We start from the raw sequence: 25121 nt of genomic DNA, 5'->3' as shown, positions 1-25121 counted from the left end.
TGTTCTGTAAGACAAGATTGCAAAGACAGAGGGAAAAAGTGATTCCTCATTTGCCCCCCTCCCCTTTGTTTTCAGGGGGGTATGAATGATTAGTATGAGATCGAGAGTCTACCTGGTACCTTTTTTTTTTTTTTTAAAAAAAATGTCTTTATAAATTAGTGATTATAACTGTTTTTGACATTGAATTTTTTTTAACCTTGAAACCTGTTGGCTACATAGAATTTCTGTACTAAAAACCATACAGGTAAAAAAAATCATATATTAAAGATCGAGTCAGAGTTCTTATTCAGCTTAGACTTTCTGACTTTGAAATTAGATAAAGTTCATGTTTCTTTTCCTCATTAAAAAAGCGCAAAAAATGTTTAACGATTTGCATATTAAACAAGAAACCCAAGGGCCTTAACGGTCACCTGAGTACAACAATTTAGAGGATCCATAAACTGATAAACGAAGCTTTGTTGCCCAATAGCAAGGAAAATAGTACGATTAAGATCATAACAGATGTCTCTATTATTACCTCTCACATTGGCCTCACTTGGCCTTTGAAGAACATTTAAAAAGATAAGTTATTTTTGTTTCATTTTTATTCATCTATTATTTCCAAGTCTACCTGATTATTAAAACTATGAAAGTAGTTTTTGCATTATACAATAAATGTTCTTGCATAATTTTCTTATTCTATTAATCTTTCAAATACATTATCTACAGTGATTAATTATCAAAGGTGAATGGCAAAGGTGAATAACTTCACTCAGTAGAATACAAATTAATAGAGCCCTGGCAAGGACCAGAACACTTGACTAAATGGTCCATATGTTCAAAATTCTGGTAAAAATACCTTGCTTATTAAAACTTTTACTCTGTTTGCTTCTAATATGCCCAGGAGCAGAGGAGATTTTCAAAGAAATAATGCATTTTCACTATTTAACACAACCCTACCCTAACACCAAAACCCATGACCTAGGGTCATGAAAATTTACGAATTTGGAAGAGGTACCCTCATCATCATAACTATGCAATTAGTTGAAGATTTTCAAAGAATTCACACATTTTCACTAAAAGAGCCCCCCCCCCCCCCCCCTTGAGAAACAACAGAACCCCTGGGACCACAAGTTTCAAACATTTTGTAAAAGCATCCTTGCTCATCATAAGTATACACTTGTTTCTTTGCTTTATAACCAGGAGTAGAAAAAAATATTTTGAAAGAAACTATGAATTTTCAATATATAATCAACAGAGTCTCCCCCCCCCCACCCCTTCATCAGAACCCCTGATCCAGGGGCCATGAAATTTACAATTTTGGAAGAGGCAGCCATGCTCATCATAACTATGTACTCAGTTAGTATATTTCATACCCAGGAGCAGAGAAGAAGATTTTCAAAGATTTAATGCATTTTCACTATATAATCAATAGACCCCCCCCCCCCTCAACACCAGAACCCCTGACCCAGGGGCCATGAAATTCACAATTTTGGAACAGGCTGCTATGCTCATCATAACTATGTACTTAGTTAGTTTATTTAATACCCAGGAGCAGAGAAGAAGATTTTCAAAGAAATAATGCATTTTCACTATATAATCAAATAGAGCCCCGCCCTAACACCCAAACCCCTGACCCAGGGGCCATGAAATTCACAATTTTGGAAGAGGCAGCCATGCTCATTATAACTACATACTTAGTTAGTTTATTTCATACCCAGGAGCAGAGAAGAAGATTTTCAAAGAAATAATGCATTTTCACTATATAATCAAATAGAGCCCCGCCCTAACACCCAAACCCCTGACCCAGGGGCCATGAAATTCACAATTTTGGAACAGGCTGCTATGCTCATCATAACTACATACTTAGTTAGTTTATTTCATACCCAGGAGCAGAGAAGAAGATTTTCAAAGATTTAATGCATTTTCACTATATAATCAATAGCCCCCCTCCTAACACCAGAACCCCCAACCCAGGGGCCATGAAATTCACAATTTTGGAAGACACAGCTATGCTCATCATAACTATGTACTCAGTTAGTATATTTCATACCCAGGAGCAGAGAAGAAGATTTTCAAAGATTTAATGCATTTTCACTATATAATCAATAGAGCCCCCCACCCCCTAACACCAGAACCCCTGACCCAGGGACCATGAAATTCACAATTATGGAAGAGGCTGCTATGCTCATCATAACTATGTACTTAGTTAGTTTATTTAATACCCAGGAGCAGAGAAGAAGATTTTCAAAGAAATAATGCATTTTCACTATATATCAAATAGAGCCCCGCCCTAACACCCAAACCCCTGACCCAGGGGCCATGAAATTCACAATTTTGGAAGAGGCAGCCATGCTCATCATAACTATGTACTCAGTTAGTATATTTCATACCCAGGAGCAGAGAAAAAGATTTTCAAAGATTTAATGCATTTTAACTATATGATCAATAGAGCCCCCCCCCCCCCCCCCTCAACACCAGAACCCCTGACCCAGGGGCCATGAAATTCACAATTTTGTAAGAGGCAGTCTTGCTCAACATAACTATGTACTTAGTTAGTTTATTTAATACCCAGGAGCAGAGAAGAAGATTTTCAAAGAAATAATGCACTTTCACTATATGATGTATATAGCCCCACCCTAGCACCACAACCCCTGACCCTGGGGCCATGAATTTCACAATTTTGGTAGAGGGCTCATTGCTTATTACAATCATGCCAGCAGTTTGACTGCTTGATGTCCAGGAGTAAAGAAGAAGATTTTTAAAGATTGCATTAATTTTGGTGGTTTTAGCCCCACCCCTCAGGCCCCAGGGGGGCAGGGACCATGAAATTCACAATTTTTGTTTCCCTTCACCCATAGGTGCTATATGCCAAAATTGGTTGAAATTGGTTGAGTGGTTTCAGAGAAGAAGCTAAAAATGTTCAAATGTTAACGCACGACGCACGACGAACGACGAACGCCGACGGACAAAAACGGATAGCAATAGGTCACCTGAGTGACTCAGGTGACCTAAAAAAACCATACTGGCAGTAAAGACTTCATTTACCTGAGGAGACCAATTTGCTGACTTTCATTTCTAGCACAAATTTTTCAAAAGCAACTGTAATTTTGTCCAGACAGAACTCTAAATTTAGTGTGACTCTTAGGTGTCTCGAGATTGGCTCGGCATTCACACAGCAGGTGATATCAGAACAGGACGGTCCAAGATTACATGAAAATGGACCATTAATGTACGGAAGAGTTGACATCAAAGTTGTTGGGCAATCTGAAAATGTATTTTTTTAAAAATAAAAACAATTAATTTTTATTTAACATGTTCATACTCAATTTAAAGACTCTTAATATAGCAAAGTGTCAGGAAGAAACAATTTTGATTTGCTATGAACATAGAAATTCATTATTTGTGACAAGTAAATAATATATGTCTCAAAAGTACAGGGTGTGGAAATCACTTTGCTGTAAGTAAATATTCATTATAAGCATGTTTATTGTCACAGTGACCCTGTTTTTGCTGCATTTGTAATAATTACCATTAGACCATCCTGATGAAGACGAAAATTTGGTAGATTTATCACAGGCTTGTGTTCTGTCGTACAAATAACCAAAAAGTTGTAGTTCCTCCTCTAGGATAGCTATACTGTAATCATCCATTGTTGTTACCTTCTTGTCTGCTTTCCATTGTCCAAATGAAAAATCTGCAACGAAAAATTGTTTCTTTAAAAATCTGCAAACATGCATAAGGTATTTGAGACAAATTAGCACATGCAAAAATAATTCAGTAAATTTCCTTAGTATACAGCAGTAACATACCTAGATGGTTAATATATTATTGAAAGTTACTGCTATGAACTAAAACTTCATAACAAATCATACCGGTAATTATTCGCTAAATAATGCCATCATAATTTTTTTTGAGTGCCAGTTTTTACATGATGTGTTTGTGAAACACTGATGCCTCTGCATGGCAGGTAAGGGCCATGCATAGTTTAAATTTTCAAATGTAGGTCAAACTCAAAGGTCATAAAGACAAAAAAATGTTTGGTACTCAAAAAAAAAAATCAATTTACTGTCACAAGGAATATACAAGTGAAATATTGGTACTATTCAGGTATTATGGCCAAGGTAAAAGGATTTCAGAAGTAGGTCATACTCCAAGAATAAGGTCAAGAGGTAAAGAATATTGGTATCCCAAGGAAAAATCCTGTCACAATAAATGATAATTGAATCGAAATACAAAAGTCCTGGCACCATATGTTCAAAAGTTATAAAAGCAAGTTGTAAGTAAGGCTAGAGTTCTTCAAACGTAGGCCAAACTCCAAAGTCATAAAGATAAAAATGTTGGTACCCAAAGAAAGGTCCTGTAACATGAGATACATCAAATACATATGTAAAATATAAACGCGCTAACACCAACCATTGAAGAGTTATAGCCATGCAAGGCTAAAGTTAAGTAAAATTTACTAAAGTAGGTAAAACTCTAAAACTCTGTCAAGGTCAAGAGATCAAATTTGTTGGTACCCAACATCACCATAGTTACTATTATCTTAAAGAAACTTCAAAGGTACTGACACTAGCTATAATAATGGGAAAAAAAAATCATATTTATTTCTTTAAAATAGATACAATACATACAACTTCATTGTTTAATGAAAGAAAAGGCATAAGCTTTTATGTTTTTTCTTTTTTAAATTAGAGACACATACGAGTCCTTTAATGATAATGCAATATTATTTTTAATGCTTGAGAATAATCTATATTTCTAAAATATAACCTTTAACATATGCCCCAAGAGCTTTTTCACAGTATCCTTTGGGCAAAATTGTATTGTTGAGTATGATAACCTCTTGATCACATGCAGCCCCACTCTCAAAACAAGCCATAATGGATAGACTTATTCTGAACTGATTTATTCCTTGTAAATTGGTGACCAAGAATCTGTGAAATAATAATATAAACAGTGCTGTCAAATCTCTTTATCTCAATAAACAAGATGAAACAGAACAAAACTTCCAAAATATTCAAGGATTTAAGATAATGAGGCTAAAATACACATAGAAAAGGTGTCTGGGACCTCCACCTCATTTCCAGCATATCTGTGGTATATGAGATATGGTATCTAAGTTTGATATACTATATTCCAGTTATAATTAATATGAAAGACTCTAATTACAATGTTCCAAGAAATGCTAGAATTTGCTTTTATGAATGATACAATTATATAAAATATAGAGTAAGATTAGTGCGCATCATATTTTAATTTTCCAAAAAAAAAAAAATCTTACCTCATACGAAATATTCCTTTCATCCAGAACTCATGCCAAACATCAAATTTAAAATCATACATGACAAAAGGATTTACAATAAAGCTGTCAATTCCATAACCAATCATCCAACTGCAACTGTCCACAGAAAGGTGAAAGGTCACAGGACGGGACATCAACTTAGTCACTTCCATACAGCAGCTAATGCCGGTGCAGCTCGAAGTCATGAGACAATTCACTTCATTAGGCAGTTGAGCAAGGATTGCAGCTGCTGGGCATTCTGGAATTATTAAATACCCTGTATAAGATCCTACAATTCAGCAGAAACACTTCAAAATACAAAAGAAACTTGTATTGCACCTTCATCATTACAGCTAAACAGCTAAGAATCACAACCACCGAAGAAAAAATATCAAAACTGATCTGAAGAGCTATAATCATCAGAAAAAAAGTATGTAGCTGGTGTTAGGGCATGTGTGTCCTCACCATGTTTCCAACCATCTTTTGCAGGTTGGTATAATTCACTTGTCCTGTTACACATGACAGTTGACAGGTAACTGGATATACCAAGGTTATTATAGAGATATGCCAATTCAGCCTCCGAGAGAGCATCCAAGTCCAGTCCATGAGTTACACCATAAGATGTCAGAGAAAAGGCTTTAAAATACAAATATATGTTGTAACAAGAGGCCCAAGGGCCTTAAAGGTCAGCTGAGTATAAAACAACAATTAAGAGTATCCACAGATTATAAAATAAACTGTTAAATGAAGCTTTGTTGCCTAAAAGCAAGAGGAATAGGATGATCAGGATCAAGTCTAGTAGTCTAGTTTTCAGTAACAAATTAAATTCTAATCTATCCCCCATTTATCACTATCACCATGCTGACTATTAACAAACTATTAGTTCTTTAGTTCTTCTGTACTACTTTTAACCCCATACTGTGACTTATCACATTGGCATCTCTTAGTCTTCGAAGAACATTTAATGAGATAAGTTATTTTTGTCTCATTTTTATTTATTTTTTATTTACAAGTCTACCTGATCATTAAAAATATGAAAGTAATTTGTATTATACAATAAATTATTTTGCATAATTCTCTTATTCTATTAACTTTCAAATACATTATTTACAGTGATTAATTTACAAAAGTGAATGGCAAAAGGAAATAACTACTCTCAGTAGAAAATGAATTAATAGCCCTGGCCAGGAAAAGAACACGAGACCAAATGGTCCTGATGTTAAAAAATCTGGTAAAAATATCCTTGCTTATTATAACTTTAACTCTGTTTGCCTTCGATATGCCAAGCTCGCTCCGTGTTCGGTAGGTCGTGAGTTCGAATCTCGGCCGCGACTGACTTAAGTCGGTTAAAAATAGGTAGCAACTATTCCTTCGCCATGCGCTCGGCACTTTGAAGTGAAAGCTGCGGGTCCTTCGGATGAGACCTTAAAAACCGAGGCCCCGTGTCACGGCAGGCGTTGGCACGATAAAGATCCCTCACTGCTCAATGGCCCTGAGTGCCGAGTAAAGGTCAAAATTTGAAGCCCTTCACCGGTATATGGTGACGTCTCTATATGAGTGAAAAAATCTCGAATAGAACAACATACAATTAATCAATCAATATGCCAAGGAGCAGAGAAGGTTTTCAAGAAATAATGCATTTTCACTACAGATTCAACACAACCTTACCCTAACACTAAAACCCATGTCTCAAGGTCATAAAACAGATTTGGTAGAGGTACCCTCATCATTATAACTATGCACTTAGTTGAATTTTTCAAAGAATTAACACATTTTCACTTTATAATCAATATGGCGCCCCAAAGCCCCGAGAAACACAAAACCTGGGGACCAAAAGTTTAAAAATTGTGTAAGAAGCACAATTGTTCATCATAACTATGCACTTTGTTTTTCTGCTCAACACTAAGGATCAGACAGGATTATTTATCAGAATTAATGCTTGCGCATTTTCACTATATCATCACTCTTACACCAGAACATCTGACCAAGGGGCCATGGAACTCACAATCCTGGAAGAAGTACTCTTGTTCATCATAATTATACACTTAGTTTCTTTGCTTTATAACCAGGAGCAGAAAAGAATATTTTCAAAGAAATTATGCTTTTTCACTACATTATCAATACAGACCCTTCCTCCCCAACCTTCGGGCCATGAATTTCACAATTTTTGAAAAGGCATCATTGCTTATCATAACCATGCACTTAGTTTGTTCAAATAATACCCAGGAGCAGAGAGGGAGATTTTCAAAGAATTAATGCATTTGCACTATGTACATTGTAATCAACATAGCCCCGCCCTAACACCAGAACCCCTGACCCAGTGGCCATGAAATTAAGAATTTGGAAAAGGCATCCTTGTGCATCATAACCATGCACTTAGTTTGTATGAATAATACCCAGGAAGAGAGAAGAAAATTTTCAAAGAATTAATGCATTTTCATTATACATGTATAATCATTAGAGCCCCGCCCTAATACCAGAGCCCCTTACCCAGGAGCCATGAAATTCACAGTTTTGGAAAAGACATCATTGCTAATCATAACCATGCACTTAGTTTGTATAAATATTACTCAGGAGAAGAAAAGATTTTCAAAGAATTAATGCATTTTCACTATATGAACTATATAGCCCCGCCCTAGCACCAGAACTCCTGACCCTGGGGCCATGAATTTCAGAATTTTGGTAGACGGCACAATGCTTATTATGTCAACAGTTTGACTGCTTGGTGTCCAGGAGTAAAGAAGAAGATTTTTAAAGATTTCATCAAATTTGGTGGTTTTAGCTCCACCCCTCAGGCCCCAGGGGGGCAGGGATGATGAAATTCACAATTTTTGTTCCCCTTTAGTTATAGATGCTACATGCCAAAATTGGTTAAAATTGGTTAAGCGGCTCTAGAGAAGAAGTTGAAAATGTTCAAAAGTTAACGCACGACGTCAGACAAAACGGATAGCAAAAGGCCACCTAAGTGACTCAGGTGACCCTAAAATAGACTGCAGACTTGATTTAATTTTCATACAAAAATTCTAAAAAAACAAAACAAAAAAAAAAAAAACAATTTAAAAGTGTAAGCATGAGAATGTTTTTCATACTACATAGGTCAAGCACCTACATGGAATTTCAATGTTAAGTTTCCCAACGCAGTGTTTTTTATGTAAGAAAGTGTTTTTGAATATTGCAGCAGTAAAAGCACAATCCTTGTAAGTTTCCCAACAGATGGAGAGTTGAAAGTCAACCAGAAACATATTCTGAGTGTATAAGTCATATATAATATAACTGTAAAGAGAAACATAAGAAAACATCAGCATACATTTGAATCAGATGTTAAACGAGATTTATATAATTGTTGAATATCTTAATTTCTTAACTTCAATTTTTAACTTACTCCACACGAATCACTTTAAAGAGGTAGAAATGGTTCTTTGATCCTAAAAATAAAAGAATATGTCAACTGAATAACTCTAGTGACATAAAAAATCTCTTCATGAATTATTTTATTTTTTTGACTAATTAAAAACTGCAATTATACGATAAAATTTTTTTCTTATCCATGTATTTACCCCAGTTAACATCTTTAAAAGGAATTTGAGCCTTCAAGTTTTCAATCCTGAGGAACAGCATTCTTTTACAAGGATCTATGTTCATGAAAACCTCAAATGTAGAGTTGATTACAGGTGAGTCAACACAACAGGTGACCTTGGTACAGGTGTTGTCAAGGTTACAAGTCATGGGATAAGTAATCAATGAAGTTAAGTTGTTCACATAAGGGCAGTCTACAATATTCATAGAACATTTTTCTTGACAGAATTAAGACACAAAGAATTGGGAATGCTTTCATCATGGTGCTGTAAATCTACATAGTGTATATATATACTATGAAATCACTAATGTTCATAAAGATTTAATTTTGTTGTTTTTGGGGTATGAAGAGACCCCTTTAATTCAAATCTACCATGAAATGTAGAATTCCATTTGTGTAACTAGGAAACAATTCAAAATTTTACCCCACAAAAATAAGCGACTTTACGGTAAGGCCAAATAATGTTTGTTTCCCTCTCTCAACTCAGAATAAAGAAAAAAATGTTGGTAGGTAGGTGAGAATTTTTTTTCTCACAAAATTTCAATTTCAATGCTGAATTTTGAAAATCTATTTTCCAGAATGCATAAAAAAATATCTTCCTGGAGGCTAAAAAAGTCTTGAGTCGAACCATTTTTAGCCGGTTGGTTGGGAAAGGGCAACCAAACATTTTTTTTAAGATGGCCTAACCCTTTCTGATGTATCATAGAAATTTTTAAGACTTCAAGCACCAATCCAAAGATTTTTAACACATATGGCAAAACCACCCAAGTCCTAAGTTGCTGGACATATTTCATCAGTGGACATATTTCAGCTATAATATCTTCTTCCATATGTTCTCAAGTTAAATAATTTCATTTTTTTTCAGTAAAACATTAACAAATTAATACCATTATTCCATCCATCAGAACTTGCATTGCTATACAGAGATTTGTGTCTTCTGCAGGAATCTGAATGGCTTTTCATGAATGGTTGTAGATTCAGCATCTCCAAGAGTTCACTTATCTGAGGTTGCTTTAAAGTTCCAGTTAGTAAATTTTCATTTCTCCAATGACTCAATGAAAAATCTGAAAAACAGAAGGGAATTGCAATAAATTAAGACTTAGAGAGAGGTGAAAAATGCAAATAAAATGGTAAAATAATAAATCTGCATCCAAAATCCAAATACATGTATTCAAATGCATAACTCTCCAAGTAACCCTCACTTTCTCAATATTTTTTATCCAAATAAATTATGGGAACAAACATTGTATTTTTTTTTCTTGAATAGTCACATTAAAAATTATGACAATGAAAAAGTATCAAATTACTTCGCATAGTCAATCATTTGTCCTTTCTGCACTCAAAAAATGTCATTTTTCTGGCATTAAAAATTGAACAAGCAATGAAATCATTTGAAACTAATGACAGTAATAAATGAAAAGTGGGGATCTATGATGTTTATTTTTAGATATTACTTAAATAGTGTAAATGTTGAGCTTAAATTGGGTAATTTTTTTCTTTAGGACTTTCACAATATATTTGCCAAATATGAAGATAGAATTCACGACAGTTAATTTAATATATAATTTAGGATCATATGGCTGCAGTTATTTGGGAATGGACTGATCTAAGAGCTTTTAACAAGTCACTCATTCAATATATGTGAGTCAAATCCAGCATCTGAAGCAATTTAAGAGTGTTCATCCCGTGATTCATCATCAATGCAAATTTGATTCAGATAAGCCATATAGTTTATTGGTAATGACTTGCTCCAAAAACTTTAACCTGGTCACTCATCTGAAAAATGCAGGTCAAATGCAGCAACTGAAGCAGCTTCGATAGTGTGCATCCATTGATGCATTATCCATGTTAATTTGGTTTAGGTAGGGCAAATAGTTACTTTAGAATGAACCTACTCCAAAAAATTAAATCTGGTCACTCATTCAGAAAATGTAGGTCAGATCAATCATCAGAACAAGTCCAGTGTATTGCACATCCTTAGATTTATCATCCATGCAAGCTTGGTCAACATACTGCAGGGCTAATAGTTACTTTAAAATGAACCTGTTCCAAAAACATTAATTCAGTCGCTCAACCAGAAACTGTAGGTCAGACCCCGGCATCCGAAGCAATTCCAGAATTTTGCATCCTTAGATGTATCATCCATGCAAGCTTGGTCAGCGCATAAGGCTTATAATTACTTTAGAATGAATCTGCTCCAAAAAAAATTAACCTGGACACTCTTCCAGAAATGAAGGTCTGGTAGTGTACCTTAGATGTATCATCCATGCAAGTATGGTCAATATAGGGCTTATAGTTACTTGGAAATGAGACCTGCTACAAAAACTTTAACCTACTCCAAAACCATTAACCTTGTCATCTTTTAGCTGAAATTGCAGCATCTAAAACCTTGACTTGTACAATGAATCAAACTCAAGCATCTTCCATGCATCTCTGTTAATGTAAGGCAGAGAAGTACTTGAAAGAACATTAACCATTTTCTTCACATTTTCTAACTTCATTTTTATATATCCAACGATCAGAGTCGAAGTTCGTAAGTATATACGAGGGTGCCCCAGAAAAACGCGAACTTTTTGAATATTTCAAAAGCTATTCATCTCCCGCGTGGCGCAGTGATTAGAACGTTCGCTCTAGAGTCGCGGAGGAAGGAGTTGATCCTTACGTCGCTGGTTTGAATCCCACTGTGGGACGTGGAGACCGGTCCTTCGGATGAGACCGTATAAACCGAGGTCCCGTGTCGCTGTAGTTGTTGGCACGAAAAAGATCCCTCACTGCTCAATGGCCCTGAGTGCCGAGTATAGGTAAAAAATTGCAGCTCTCCACCGGCAAGTGGTGGCGTCTCCATATGAGTGAAAAATTCTCGATAGGTACGTTAAACAACAAACAAACAAACAAAAACTATTCGACCAAAACAAATAATTTTCTGCACCTTGTTGGAAAATGAAATTTTTGCTATTCGACAAAATATTATGATGTTGTTATGTCATATGCATGCAAAAATAGCTTTTAAAGGGTGTCCAATATCGGTGCTCGGCGCACGGCAATTTTTTGAGTTATAGAAATAGCATTGTCAGAGAATTTTTCTTTATTACCAGGCTATATGGATATATAATGTGAAAAAGATTACCTCCATAAGAACTCTATGATCTTAAGTACTCGTGTGTAAAAATTCATTAATTTAGCATCACAATTGACAAAAATATAACGTTAGATGCAAAAACACTTTTACTAAGTCAAAAATAGTGACGTGGGGCGATAATGCTGAGCACCAAATTATCAAGCAGTACTGTTGATATGACTCCTGTCCATATGGAAAAAGATACGTAAAAGATGGAATGACACAAACATATACCTCGGACACAGATTTATACGTAGTCCAAGACTTTCGAGGATTGTTTGACTGATTATTCGCTGAAAGAATCGTTTGGTAGACTAACAAACTGAAAAGTCAGAAGCTGGACGTTATACGTTGCGACGGCCGTTTAACTATGCGAGCAGTTAGGTAAACTAATGACTGAGATTGGGGAATTGTTAAAGTTTATTTAAAGAATTAATTCAGCGGTCTTTGAAAAAAACGCTAATTAAAATCTAAGATGGATAATTTGGTAACTAAAAGAAAATCAAATACAGTGTCGAATTTATGCCTCAAACGAATTTCATCAGACGCACGATTCCATAATAAATTCACAAACGCCACGAACTACGTTTTGACGTCGTCAATGTTGCGCCGACAGCTATTGTGTAAGATTCGTTAACCTGAGAGAAAAATGTTATTTATAGAGATATTTTATTGAAATTTTTATGCAATAATTTGCAAAATAAATACTCATGCTTCCAGTAGCATATAAATATGATTTGGCTTTGCTGTTCTTGAGAAGACCATTTATAGATGATAATAATATATTCCTCTGTAAAACTGTGATCACCTATTGCATCCCAAGCTTACTTGCAAAGGTCATGATTTGAAGAAACTTGAATCTACACAACCTGAGGATGCTTGTTTTATATTAATTAGTATGACTAATCATCACAGATGGAAGGACAACAACAACAATCATGACAAATACATACACATGGCTGGCAAAAGTAATTTTCAAACTCATCAACATCTCTAGAACACATATCAATATTACATCAGTAAAAATAAAACTTGTGTATGTGAAACATATATTACGTAACCAGCATTTTAAAATTACTGACTTTTCATTTTGACTCTGACCAAAATTGAAATCTTGATTAAATATGGTGTTACAGTCAAACTAATACACCTAGGCAAATATTAAAGCTGTGGCCAAACAGATCAAATGGAATACCTGTAAGTAAAATGAATGTGAATTGGCTTAAATTTTAAGTGATACAATTGTTTGAAAACCAGATTTTCCTCAATTTAACCCACCTTTGACAGTATATGGGGATGACCACTTCCTGTTCAGCTTTGGTATCAGAGCATTAGTTAAGATAGGAATACTGACAGCACATGTTCCACCATCATTAAAGCAAGCTTCTGCCCTTAAACTTATATCCAAAAGATTTCCATCCACCAAATCAATTATCTTATATCTAAAATATAAAATCAACAACTCTAAATGCAAGAAAATATTTTCAAAGGTGTTACGATATTCTTTATTAGACTACGTGTATTCAACGTTTAACATACGTCAGTTTAAAGACTCCATGTATACTCAGTGTCTCTTCTCTTCCAAATGTGTACCCAATAAGAGACTGTCTCCTTGTCATTTTTTCCACATTCAATTTCAATGAGTAATAGGAGTAGTCCAGTTCCATTGCTACCTCAAATGTCCTGTTTAGCAGTGGGACATTGACACAGCATTTTATGTTGGTACAAGATGAGGTAACACTGCACAGAGCTTGATCAGCAATGGATGAGACATATGTCGGCACTGAAACAGGGCAGTCTGAGGGGAAAATAGTCAGAAAGATTGAGTGTTAACAAAATTTATACTCTGTTCAATAATAAATTATGTTCCGGCGATTTTTGACCCTAAAAATAATGAACCCTCTCTATTGACACCAATTGTTAATTCTAGGCAGGTGTGTTATATGGAGACATGCATTACTGTTGATTCTTTTTTTTTTTTTTTTTAAACTTTATTCAATAAATAATTCCTCAATCAGTGTCACATGACGAAATTATTAGAGCTGATTTCAATTTCATGGATAAAGATATCATTAATACAACACATAATAATGCTAAATCTTACATGTTTGGAAGTTTGTGCCAGCACTAGAATACTCGTCGTCTGTCCTTGAACAGGATGGATAGTACATAAGTGCTGCTACATTCAAATAAGAGAGAAGACTATCAACCACACTACTATCTATGGGCACTGTGTTGGCAAAACCTTCCGCTAGCTGCCACGCAGTCAGTGAAAATCCTAAAAATACAAATGTTTAAAATTAATACCGAATAGATAAACCAAATTTAATATGCAATCATATATTCAGTCTCCAACAAGATTTGAATATGTAAAGTACTAGGTCCCCATATCAAATTTAAAGAAAAAGGTTTTATGAAGACAGTTTTAAAAAAAAAGATAGATTTAACCTTTAATGGTAAAAGGTGCATTCCAATGACAATCTTTTTTTGGTAGATAGTAGTCTTTTAAAGGCTGAATAGCAACTTCACAAACTGGTACTTTTGTGGCTTCCAAACAAACTTCAAATCTCAGATTTACTAAAAAGTATCCTTCAGTATATAAATCAAACACGCTGAATCTGAAAAAAATGATTATAAGATACCGTTATATTTAATTACTAATTGTTTATAATAAACAAGATTCGTCTATCTGAAGCAATCAAAGTTTTCTTTACTTTAAACTATTGTAAACCCATTCTTAAACACATCATTCTTTACTGGCAAATGACCATGCAGTTGATAAAATTGGAAACTTTAACGACATGGAAACTTTGACGAAATTGACGAATGGCTAAATATCGTCAAAGTTTGCACTCGTCAATTTTCAATTTTTTGTCAAAGAGCACTGCTAAATACTATTAGATCGACAAAGTTTTCACTCGCCATATTTCTAAAATATAGAAATCGTCAAACTTTCAACCCTTCAATACGTTTACAGTCATCCAGGATTAATATAGTTTCTGAAAGAAGTAGGCATTTCTTCAAGTGTGTGTCATACAGGCATACATCCATCCCTTCCCTACACAAGGTGAAATGCTACCAGTACTACGAGTTGTGCTTTTAAATGCATTACTCAATATGTTTTGTCGTATCATATCAGCTTTGTTGACATAAACTTGAAAACGTGTCTTCAAAAACCGAAAAAGAGGGGATAATTGTGAAGGAACCAGTTTAGCACTAATTACTTCAAAACATTCTTCACACCGAAGGATCTAATGGACATCTGTATATTGAAAAAAAATATCCATATGTTTTAATTATTTTATCTTTTCCATTGCTATTAAGTTAGAAAATCTGAAACCAGTTTCACTTTGACAAAAAGATTTAGGCAAAATCATTTCGTGGTGTGATTTGGTCAAGCTATGACCTCTGACTCCGTAATAAATTCATACAGAATTTAACATTTTTTTTCTCCTCATTAGGTTCATCTAAATATATTTGCAAATGTAAATATTTGCAATTGGACAAAAATTGTAGGAGAAGTAACATTTTGGAAGAATTTCACAGAGAATTATACTTTTAGTAATCATGGCAATACTTCAACAAAATGAAAAACCGATATAGCCTACAGAATTATGTTTCTTAGTGTAGTCAACTTCTGTATCAAGTTGTCCAGAAATCGGACTGAAAATGTAGAAGGAGTGGCATTTTGAAAGAATTATACACAAATTTCTATTTTTAGTAACAGTGGAAACACTACAGAAAATAAAAAAACAAACAAAAAAAAAAAAAAAAAAACAAAAAAAACAAAAAAAAAAAAAACAAAAAAAACAAAAAAACAAAAAAACAAAAAAACAAAAAAAAACAAAACAAAACAAAAACAAAACAAAACAAAAAAAAAAAAAAAAAAAAACCCACAGAATTGTGTATCTTCATAAAGTCTACTTGAAATCGGAGTGACACTGTAGGAGGAGTAGCGTTTTATCACAGAAATGTCCATTTTTAGTAACCATGGTGACACCCTTCATCAAAATCAAAAACCAATGTATAGAATTATGTATATTGTGTAGTCTATAGATCTATAGGAGGAGTGCCATTTTGAAAGAATTTCACAGAAATTTCTTTTTTAGTAACCATGGCAACTCCGTTTATTGAAATCAAAAACCGATATAAAAATTATGTATCTTAGCACATTCTACTTATGTGCCAAGTTGTTTTGAAATCAGACCAAATCTGTAGGAGGAATAGTATTTTGAATAATTGAACAGACAAACAGCCAAACGGATAAACAGACGGACACCTTACTATCGCATAAGCTCTTCTGGTCTCTGACCAGTAGAGCTAAAAATGAAAACTGGTATGCTATGAGAAATATCTACATGCAAGCAGTCAACATTAAAGACACATATAAAGTGAACCTCAGTCAACCATTTTGCTTGCTTGTAAATGTTTACTTACATCATTCTGACCACACCAAAGAGCCATACTTGTTCCTCTTGTCCCCACTCATGGCCAAATAGGTTCTTGGTGAATTTCAGTTGTTCTATTTCAACGGTCATTAAAAAATTACAAGGATCTACTTCCAGTCTTGCATGAAATGTGGTGCTTATGATGGGAACATTGATACAGCACTGTACAGCTGCACATGAGCTGGGGATGTAACATATGATATTTTCACCAGCAAGAGATGGGAGGGGAGCTAGCAGTGTCCCATTACACTCTAAAAAAAGATGTTAATCTAAATATATTTCTTTCGTTAATGTTATCAATAGCTAATATGTAGAATCGAGGCTACCTAATTTCATTATACATAACTATAATTCCTTGAAATCACTTCGGAAGTTATCCACTAAAGATTTTTTTAATTTTTTAATTCTAAATTACCAAAAAGAAAGATTAGTAGAGCTATAAAGATTATTTCACATTAAAATAGCAATTAACTAAAATAGCAATTTTTGGGCAGGCAGTTTTGGAACAAATTATTTAGCATACCATTTATCCAGTCATCAACAGCTCCTGCATGATATGGTTCATTTGTCTTGCTACATTTTTTACCATCTTCACGTACAAAATTAGACAGACCAAGATCTTGCAAGAGTTCTGTTCGGAAATTGTCAGAGAGACCAAAAGTGCTGATTCCCCTCATTTGTTTCCAAGCATCAAAAGAAAAAGCTACAAGTATATATGTATTAACATCAGTATTTTTTTCAATACATTTATAAATTACATATCATTTTTGAGGCACTTTAAAACTCATATGAAATAAAACAGTCATATTGAATTCTTGATAAACCAAGTAATCCAAGATCTAATGACACATTAGAAATCTCTGATGGCATATTGCTCCACTGATTTTATAAAAGTTCAACAAAAAAAAGAACTACCTGTGTTATCTCTCCTTGAATTTTACAGAAATATGCATCTTAATGTTTTTGAGACTTAAAATGTAGCAGCTTGATTTAAATCACCACCCCTTCCACCATTAAATGGACTTAAGTAGAATTTTGAAAGAAACAAGAAGTCTGTGAGCCAATGTCCAATAATAATATAATAATACCCCCCCCCCTCCCCTCTGATGTGAATACACAAGTTCATTTATGGACAGACACAGGAATAAACAGGAAGTTGACATCGGATTCGTACAGTTTCAAGCATTTGTGCAATAAGTAGTTGCTGAGAAAACTGCATCCAAAAATTGTTATGTATGGTACGGAGGGACGCACCGATAAATAAAGTTGACATCAGATTCGTACAAAAATGACTCTCACCATATGGCGTGCCTAAAGAAAAAGTGTGCTAATATTTCAAGCATCTGCATGGAGTAACACACGGAAAACAGGAAGTTGACATCAGATTTGTACAAAAATGACTCCCACCATATGGCATGTCTTAACAATGAGTGTGCTTATATTTCAAGCATCTTCGATTTGTAATAGCTGAGAAAACAGCGACCAAAATTTGTTATGTATGGTACGAACAGACGCACGGATTGATATCGGATTTGCACAAAAATGAAGCCATTATATGGATTCCACCACATAACCCATCATATCCCACCTAAACAAGGAGTGTGCTAAAATTTCAATCATCAGCGATGAGTAATTGCTGAGAAAACTGCAACCAAAATTTGTTTTGGTCAGACACACAGATGGACAGACAGACACACAACGGTAAAAGAGTATATCCCCCTCTCCTTTGGAGCGGGGGTATAATAAACAGATTTCCTATACCAAAGGTAATATTACAACTGTTCAAATAAGTAAAAATTAGCAAGTAAAAAAGCATTCTTAATGGATACCAAATTTTAAAACTGTAAGTGAATTACTATTATGGAAACATTTAAAAGATTAACCTGATTTTCATACCATAACAATACCCTTCATTCAAACTGAATCAATAACAGAATTATATGTATCTTAATATAGTCCACTTATGAACAGTTTTATACTGGACATGTTGAAATTAGACTGAAACTGTAAGAAGCATGTTTTGAAGGACTGAATAAATTATTCTGTATTCAATAACCATGGCAGTCCCATTCAATCAAATCATAAACTGATAAATACATGTAGAATCATGTATCTTAGTGAAATCTGCATGTGAACAAAGTCCTACTGAATTCAGTCCAAAACTGTTGTCGATCATATTTTGCGAGAAAATTTACAGTATACAGATAATAAAGCCTACTATTGTTTTCCTTGCTTATGAACTATAAACTATAAACATAGAGTACCCTCATCAATGAAGTCTGTCATCCATTCACAAGGTTTCTTTGGAAGTTTTATGTCTTTGAAAACAGGTACATCAACCATGCATGCTTTTTTTGCATCAAAGCAGATTTGTAGATTCAAATTCACAAGGTATCTTCCTTCTGTCGACAAGTCTTCAATACTGTACCTGTCAAGAAATAACAACAAGAGATCCATGGGCCACAGCACTTTGGCTAGAAAAAAGTAGAAAGCAGTTCGAGCATTGAAAGTTTTAATATATAAGTCCCCCCAGGGGCAGGGGCAGTGGTCATGATTTAAACAAACCTGAATCGACACTTCCAGAGGATGTTTACATATAAATATGACTAGTCACGGACTTGCTGTTCCTGAGAAGAATTTGGTATGCACTCCTATGTGGTAAAAATTTGCTTGCCCTTTCTGGTCCCCCGGGGGTCATGGTTTGAACAAACTTGAATCCACACTACCTGAGAACGCTTCCATATGAATATGATTAATCATGGCTCTGCTCAATTTGATAAGATTTTACCTATGTAAAACTTTTGATCCCCCATTGTGGCCCCATCCTACATCCAGGGGTCATGATTTGAAAAAAAATTAAATCTACACAGTGTAATGAAGGTTACAGACAGATAGACAGCTATAAGCAGATAAAATGTGATCAGAAAAACTAACTTGAGCTTTCAGCCCAGGTGAGCTAATGATTGAGGGTAAAAAAAATGGAAAATGTACATTCATTGTTACTCACAACTCTTGCACATACATGTATAATCAACCATCTCTTTCAAAGCTTGTTCTTGATGAATGGTTTTTTTGAATGGTATAATGAAGAATTTTTGAAACACATAGTATTACATATTTGAGAAAAGAACTTCAGACTTTATACATTAAATCTTTTTCCCCTCTTTGTGTAGTAAACTTGCAGGATAAAAAACATTTTATTTTAATTGCAAAAACTGTTTCCATCTTTATACACTTTATAGTTGACATTCGTTAACCTACTCTTTCCAAGCAAAGCAAAATAAATAGGATAAATTATTTGAATTGTGAAATTTTTTCTACTTTTGTGACTGGTTCATCAACTCTTAAGAGTAAAGCATTTAAATGTTGAATTAAGAAAAGAATACAATGTATCTCTGAAGTTGGAAATCTTTATTTAATTTACAATGATGCTGTAAAATAGAGCTACAATACTCAATCAAGCATTATATAGCTTTTATTTTGGTACTTGACATAAATAATAAACTTTTATAACTAACAGTAATATACATGTAAGACTTGAAGACTTCTTCAGTACAGTAATTGCAGATTTTGCCAGATATGTACAGGCAGACAGAGATCTATGGGTGAACTTTTACTTACTCTTCGTTAACCAAGAAATTTCGACTTACTGTATTCTAACAACTCCATTGATATTAAGGCTCTGTTTGCTTCCCATCTCATAGTCTTGAAGACTGATATTAAGAGAGAATTTTTCAAAGCCCACGCTTAGTTTGTAGTTACAGTGGTTCACTATTAACCAGGTGTTGATAGATCTACCCAGCAGGGGGATATCTGAGCAGCATCTGACTCCAGTACAGAAATCATAAAGGTGACATGTGGTTCCAGCAGGGATTCCACCCAGAGACACGTACTGGTCACAACCTGCAAAACTACAGATCTTTAAAACAGAAAGAACTGAATTTTTACATGAAAATATTCCAAAATCCCTGTTTAAAACTTTCAAATATTTCTCTCCAACAGAGAAAAGAAAAACAAATTCATGCCATTATTCCATCCGAATTTGTTAGGGTAGAAGGGAATAGCTTTCCTGATACAACTAGATTCTTCCAGGTATTGAATGATGTCCAGATCATGCAGCAGTTGAGAGGCAGCATATGAAGGTAGAACAGCAAGCAGTGGATACCCATTGGATGCAAACCAATTGTCCAGAGAGAAATCTTAAATAGAATACAACAACTAGTCATTTAATTGATATCTTAGGAAATAGCATATAACTGCATTACACTTGAAATACATCAACGACAACCCAATAGTACAAAGGATGTATTCACAATTTCAAAGGAATTGACCAATAGGGGAGAGCAATTTCCCAGAGAAAGTCACAATAAAATAAAATCAATAATTATAAGTTGTTTCTTACCGAATATATTTCTAGATTTTTCAAATTTGTATTTTGAACTTAAAATTTATTATTTACAACTTTAAAATTAACCTCTAAAGTTGGCCAAAACAGCATATAGTTTTTAAAAAATGGACAAAAGTAGGTCAAACTCCAAGGTCAAGGTCATAAGGTCAGAAAAGGTCTTGTCACAAGAATTAATCGTGAAAGCCCTAGCATCAATTGTTCATAAATAAGAGCCAAGGATAAAGTTATGCAGACAAACAGTCAGACCAAAATTTATAAGCCCCTGAATCTCTGATTATAGGGGAATCAATTCTTAAACATCAACTTTGTCACATTAATTCACTGTAGATTCCTTACTGTACGTGAGTACTTAATATTGCGAAATGGCTCTTAGATTTCAAATCATGAGAACAATAAAAGTGGATGGTAGATATTCTTCAACAACCAAAACATATGGCTGTAAGTATCATCATATTGTAAACAATGGTTTAACATGCCTTTTGTAAAAAAGTCTCTTGTCCAGTTGCATAATGGCTTTTTGAGATTGTGCTCATTGAAGACCTGAATAAAGTTCTCGCATGCTCCATGAGATTCAAAACATACACTTAGATTCATAGTAACTCCAAAGGATGTTTCCAAGTCTGTTATAACATAACTATAACGAAAATGATAAATTGTTTAAGAAATTTAATTATTAAACTGTTCAAATCTGTGCAATGACTGAAGCGGAAATAATAACAGATGATAAAAGTTATATCAACATACTCTAAATTAGCCATTCCCAATAGTGAAACATGTTTTGTTTCTCCATATTTGTAGCCCAAAAGTTTGTTGGTCCAGTGATATTTCTCTATCCCTACAGAAACTTTGGCATCACAGGTGTCCAGGTTTATATAAGCCTCCAGGTTCTCTCCTAGAATATTAGAGTGTATACAGCACCTTATGTCACTACAAGAAGCTGACACAACACATCTAATGTTGGGACCAAGGGATGGAAGGTTCTCTGTTGTCCTGTCACAATCTGTGGAAAAAAAGTGTTATTATCTTTCTGTACCAATATACTGATCATAAACTTCTGTCAAATGCGGCGAAATGATACACACACACACCCACACCCATTCACACACCCTCACACACATACACACACACCCTCACACACACACACACACACACACACACACACATATATATATACATGTATATATATATATATATACCATCTGCCCATCCTTTACTGTTAACGGTACTGTATGGAGGTTTAGTCCAGTCACATCTCTGATCATCATCTAGCAGGAGGTGTGATACCCCAAGGTCTTGGAGCAGCTGTTTTACATGAGGAACATTTAAAGAGACTCCTGAGGATATTCCATGGAAGGATTTCCAGTTAGACAAGGAGAAAGCTGTAAAGGATTGACAACGTTGATAGTCTAATAATTCATTTGTAGTATTCAAATCTTTATTATCTTATAACAATCATATACCTCTGTTTATGAAGCCCAATCCCTTTGTACATGATTCCTTTGGCAGTAGACTGTTGACAAATACTGGAATTATTGTCCCACAAGGTTGTCCTGATTCCAAACAAACACTGACGTTTAAATTCACCAAGTACTTCCCATTTTCTCCAAAATAACCCAGATCAGTGATCTTAAAACTGAAAGATTTAAAATAGACATGAGATTAAAATTATAATATAATGTAGACTTAGTTTCTTTAATTTATTTACTTTATTTTAATAATGCAGATAAAAAAGAATTATTTTTTGCATAAAATACACACAGTGTTTACTTAGCCTGAAATGATAACTCCAACTTCTTATACTTACTCCACTACTACCAAACCAAATAGATCAAACTTCTCATTTTGTCCAAACTTGTAGCCAAATAGACTTTTGTTGAATTTCAAGTTCTCTATCCCCACCCTGAGTTGATGATCACATGGACTGATTTCTACAAATGTCTCTACAGATAAGCCTGTGTGAGATATGCTGACACAACACTGTACACCTGTACAGGATTTCTGTAAATGGCAGGTTACAATGCTGGGATCCAACACAGATTTACTGATGTCTCTGTCTGAAAGGCAGCCTACATGAAAGAGAGAAGCTTGGTTACGGAAATTCTATTTTTTTTAAATTCTAGAATTTTTAAATGACTTGCCTTAAAGCAAAAGATATACAGAGTTATTGCATAAATATGAAATTACAAAATTTCAATTTGTAATTCTACCTGAAGTCCATCCTTGGTAGGGGTTTTTATAGAGTTCCTTCTCAATACTACAGGCCTGTGTCTTCAAGAATTTTGTTAGCCCAAGTGTTTCCATAAGCTTTGATACACTGCTCTGGGAGAGAACATCTGACGGACTAAGGTTATTCAATGATAACCAATTGGAGTATGAAAAGCCTGAAACAAGTAAAAAATACTGTATGCATTGAAATTTTATCAATGAATATAACAATCTTAATCATTTAAACTTACCTGCAACTTTGAACCCATTAAACCAAGCACAAACTGGTTTAGAGACAAGGTAGTTACTGACAATGGTGTTTTCAAGCTGACAAGGTGACCCATCACTGAAGCACACACTAAGCTTTATGTCGATGAGGTACTGGCCTTGACCAATCAAATCTGTAATCTTGTATCTATGGATGCAAATTATTTTTGGTAGAAAGACTTTGATAAGAGACTATTCAAAAGCATTATAAACCACACTGAAAGACAATATGATTTTAATTTAAGAATATGCTCCAAAGATCTGAACTTTTAGTTCAAGTTCATGCAAACAAGAAAGGCTGCTTTGGTCATTAAGTGTGTAATGACTTGACCAATGTCCATACATGTTAACTTACTGTGATGAGAAAGAGGGAGATTCAGACCTCAAAAGAGGTAACATTGCGCGCGTTGTTTTACGCATTGATTTCTGTAAATATGACCTTAAATGACAACTAGAATAATTAATCTCAAATATCAACTGCAATGAAGTAGACAAAAACATCTTAAGTTTGACATAAACTATACAAATATAACTAGGAGACTAATTGTTCTCGAACAATTAGAGGTCTTTCCACCTTCTTTAAATTTCATATATTCTTCATATTTAACTCTCTACTGTTTATTTCTTTTACAAGAGAAACCAGAAATTGCTTGAAAAATGGAAAAAATGAAAATTTAAAAAATTTCGAAACGACCTTGACCTTTGACCTTGAACAAATATTAAAGGACAAAGGTCAAGGGTCACATTACACTTGACCCCATGCTTCTACGACTTTTGGTTTTTAAGTTATAAGGTTTAATAGTAAGCGCAAAGACATTAAAGGGCAATAACTCATATAAGGGGTCATCGGACCTTTTCGCACAGAATATATTGAAGTTGTGTCTAAAGACCCTGAGGACATTAGTGAAAGTTTGATGTCTTTACGGTCTACGGTTTCGGAGGAGTAGCGATAACAAGGTTTTTGATGAAAAGGGCAATAACTTTTAAAGGGGCCAAACTTTGGGGACAAGTATGAAATATTTGAAATAGTTTTAAGAGGACATATTAATGATGCAAAGATATATAGTATATGTTGAAAGATAAAAAAGATATAAAAAGAGCTTAATTTCTCATTTTTGGAATGACTTTGACCTTTGACCTTTGATATACTTTAAGGTCAAAGATCAATGAATCTTATGCAGTTTGTCCCATGTCTCTACGACTTATCGTTTTGAAAATTTTTAATTATTAGTAAACATCAAAAACTTTCAGGGGCAATAACTCATAAAAGGGGTCAACGAAAACTTTCGCAATGAAAAGATTGAAGAGTCCTCTCAATTAGTCGAAGACATTTGTGAAGGTTCCGTACCTCTACGGTTTACGGTTTCGAAGGAGTAGCGATAACAAGGTTTTTCGTACAAGGGGCAAGAACCCCGAAAGGGGTCATAGGTCATACTCGTTGGGTAGTTTTTCGAAATAACTTTTGATGTCGAGTATCATGAACGATAAAGTTTTACGATAAGTCTTTCGGTTCAAAAGGCCGTAGCGGAAAAATAATAATAATAATAATAACTAGGAGACTAATTGTTCAGAGAACAATTAGAGGCCTTTCCACCTTTTTAAGTGTTTCCATGAGATTTGGGTTGTAATAAAGAAGAAAAATTCAAGAAATGAGAAAAAAAAAAAAAAAAAAAAAAAAAAAAAAAAAAAAAGGTTCCTCCAGCAGGGTTCGAACCCAAATTCCTTGGTTTGAAAGGCAGGTGCGCTAACCATTAGGCCACGCACTCCGATGAAGATGGAGGTAGTAAATATGTTGTTTAGGAATAAATAGGAATATAAGAGCACGTGTCCTTTTG

General features: G+C 34.4%; 1 protein-coding gene across 1 annotated transcript in view; it reads right to left on the bottom strand.

Moving 5' to 3' along the window:
* Nucleotides 1-25121, bottom strand: part of LOC133184959 (uncharacterized) — a 226303-nt gene that overhangs the window by 88071 nt on the left and 113111 nt on the right. Inside the window, exons 85-109 of the mRNA XM_061320024.1 lie at nucleotides 23271-23434; nucleotides 23022-23195; nucleotides 22619-22880; nucleotides 22275-22447; nucleotides 22011-22193; nucleotides 21559-21814; nucleotides 21291-21448; nucleotides 20432-20605; nucleotides 20057-20309; nucleotides 18671-18834; nucleotides 16930-17109; nucleotides 16396-16657; nucleotides 14407-14576; nucleotides 14063-14236; nucleotides 13498-13756; nucleotides 13237-13400; nucleotides 9728-9904; nucleotides 8821-9033; nucleotides 8646-8688; nucleotides 8373-8536; nucleotides 5729-5899; nucleotides 5264-5552; nucleotides 4753-4916; nucleotides 3512-3676; nucleotides 3028-3246 (exon numbers count right to left, since the gene is read on the bottom strand). Coding sequence (XP_061176008.1) covers nucleotides 3028-3246; nucleotides 3512-3676; nucleotides 4753-4916; nucleotides 5264-5552; nucleotides 5729-5899; nucleotides 8373-8536; nucleotides 8646-8688; nucleotides 8821-9033; nucleotides 9728-9904; nucleotides 13237-13400; nucleotides 13498-13756; nucleotides 14063-14236; nucleotides 14407-14576; nucleotides 16396-16657; nucleotides 16930-17109; nucleotides 18671-18834; nucleotides 20057-20309; nucleotides 20432-20605; nucleotides 21291-21448; nucleotides 21559-21814; nucleotides 22011-22193; nucleotides 22275-22447; nucleotides 22619-22880; nucleotides 23022-23195; nucleotides 23271-23434 — 4775 coding nt within the window. The remainder of the gene's footprint in view (nucleotides 1-3027; nucleotides 3247-3511; nucleotides 3677-4752; nucleotides 4917-5263; nucleotides 5553-5728; nucleotides 5900-8372; nucleotides 8537-8645; nucleotides 8689-8820; nucleotides 9034-9727; nucleotides 9905-13236; nucleotides 13401-13497; nucleotides 13757-14062; nucleotides 14237-14406; nucleotides 14577-16395; nucleotides 16658-16929; nucleotides 17110-18670; nucleotides 18835-20056; nucleotides 20310-20431; nucleotides 20606-21290; nucleotides 21449-21558; nucleotides 21815-22010; nucleotides 22194-22274; nucleotides 22448-22618; nucleotides 22881-23021; nucleotides 23196-23270; nucleotides 23435-25121) is intronic.

The sequence above is a fragment of the Saccostrea echinata genome, unplaced genomic scaffold, assembly GCF_033153115.1.
Source record: "Saccostrea echinata isolate AGI-Se365-2 ecotype Australia unplaced genomic scaffold, CSIRO_AGI_Sech_v1 ptg000012l, whole genome shotgun sequence".
Classification (NCBI taxonomy): domain Eukaryota; kingdom Metazoa; phylum Mollusca; class Bivalvia; order Ostreida; family Ostreidae; genus Saccostrea; species Saccostrea echinata.
This window is presented reverse-complemented; position numbering and strand designations above follow the sequence as displayed.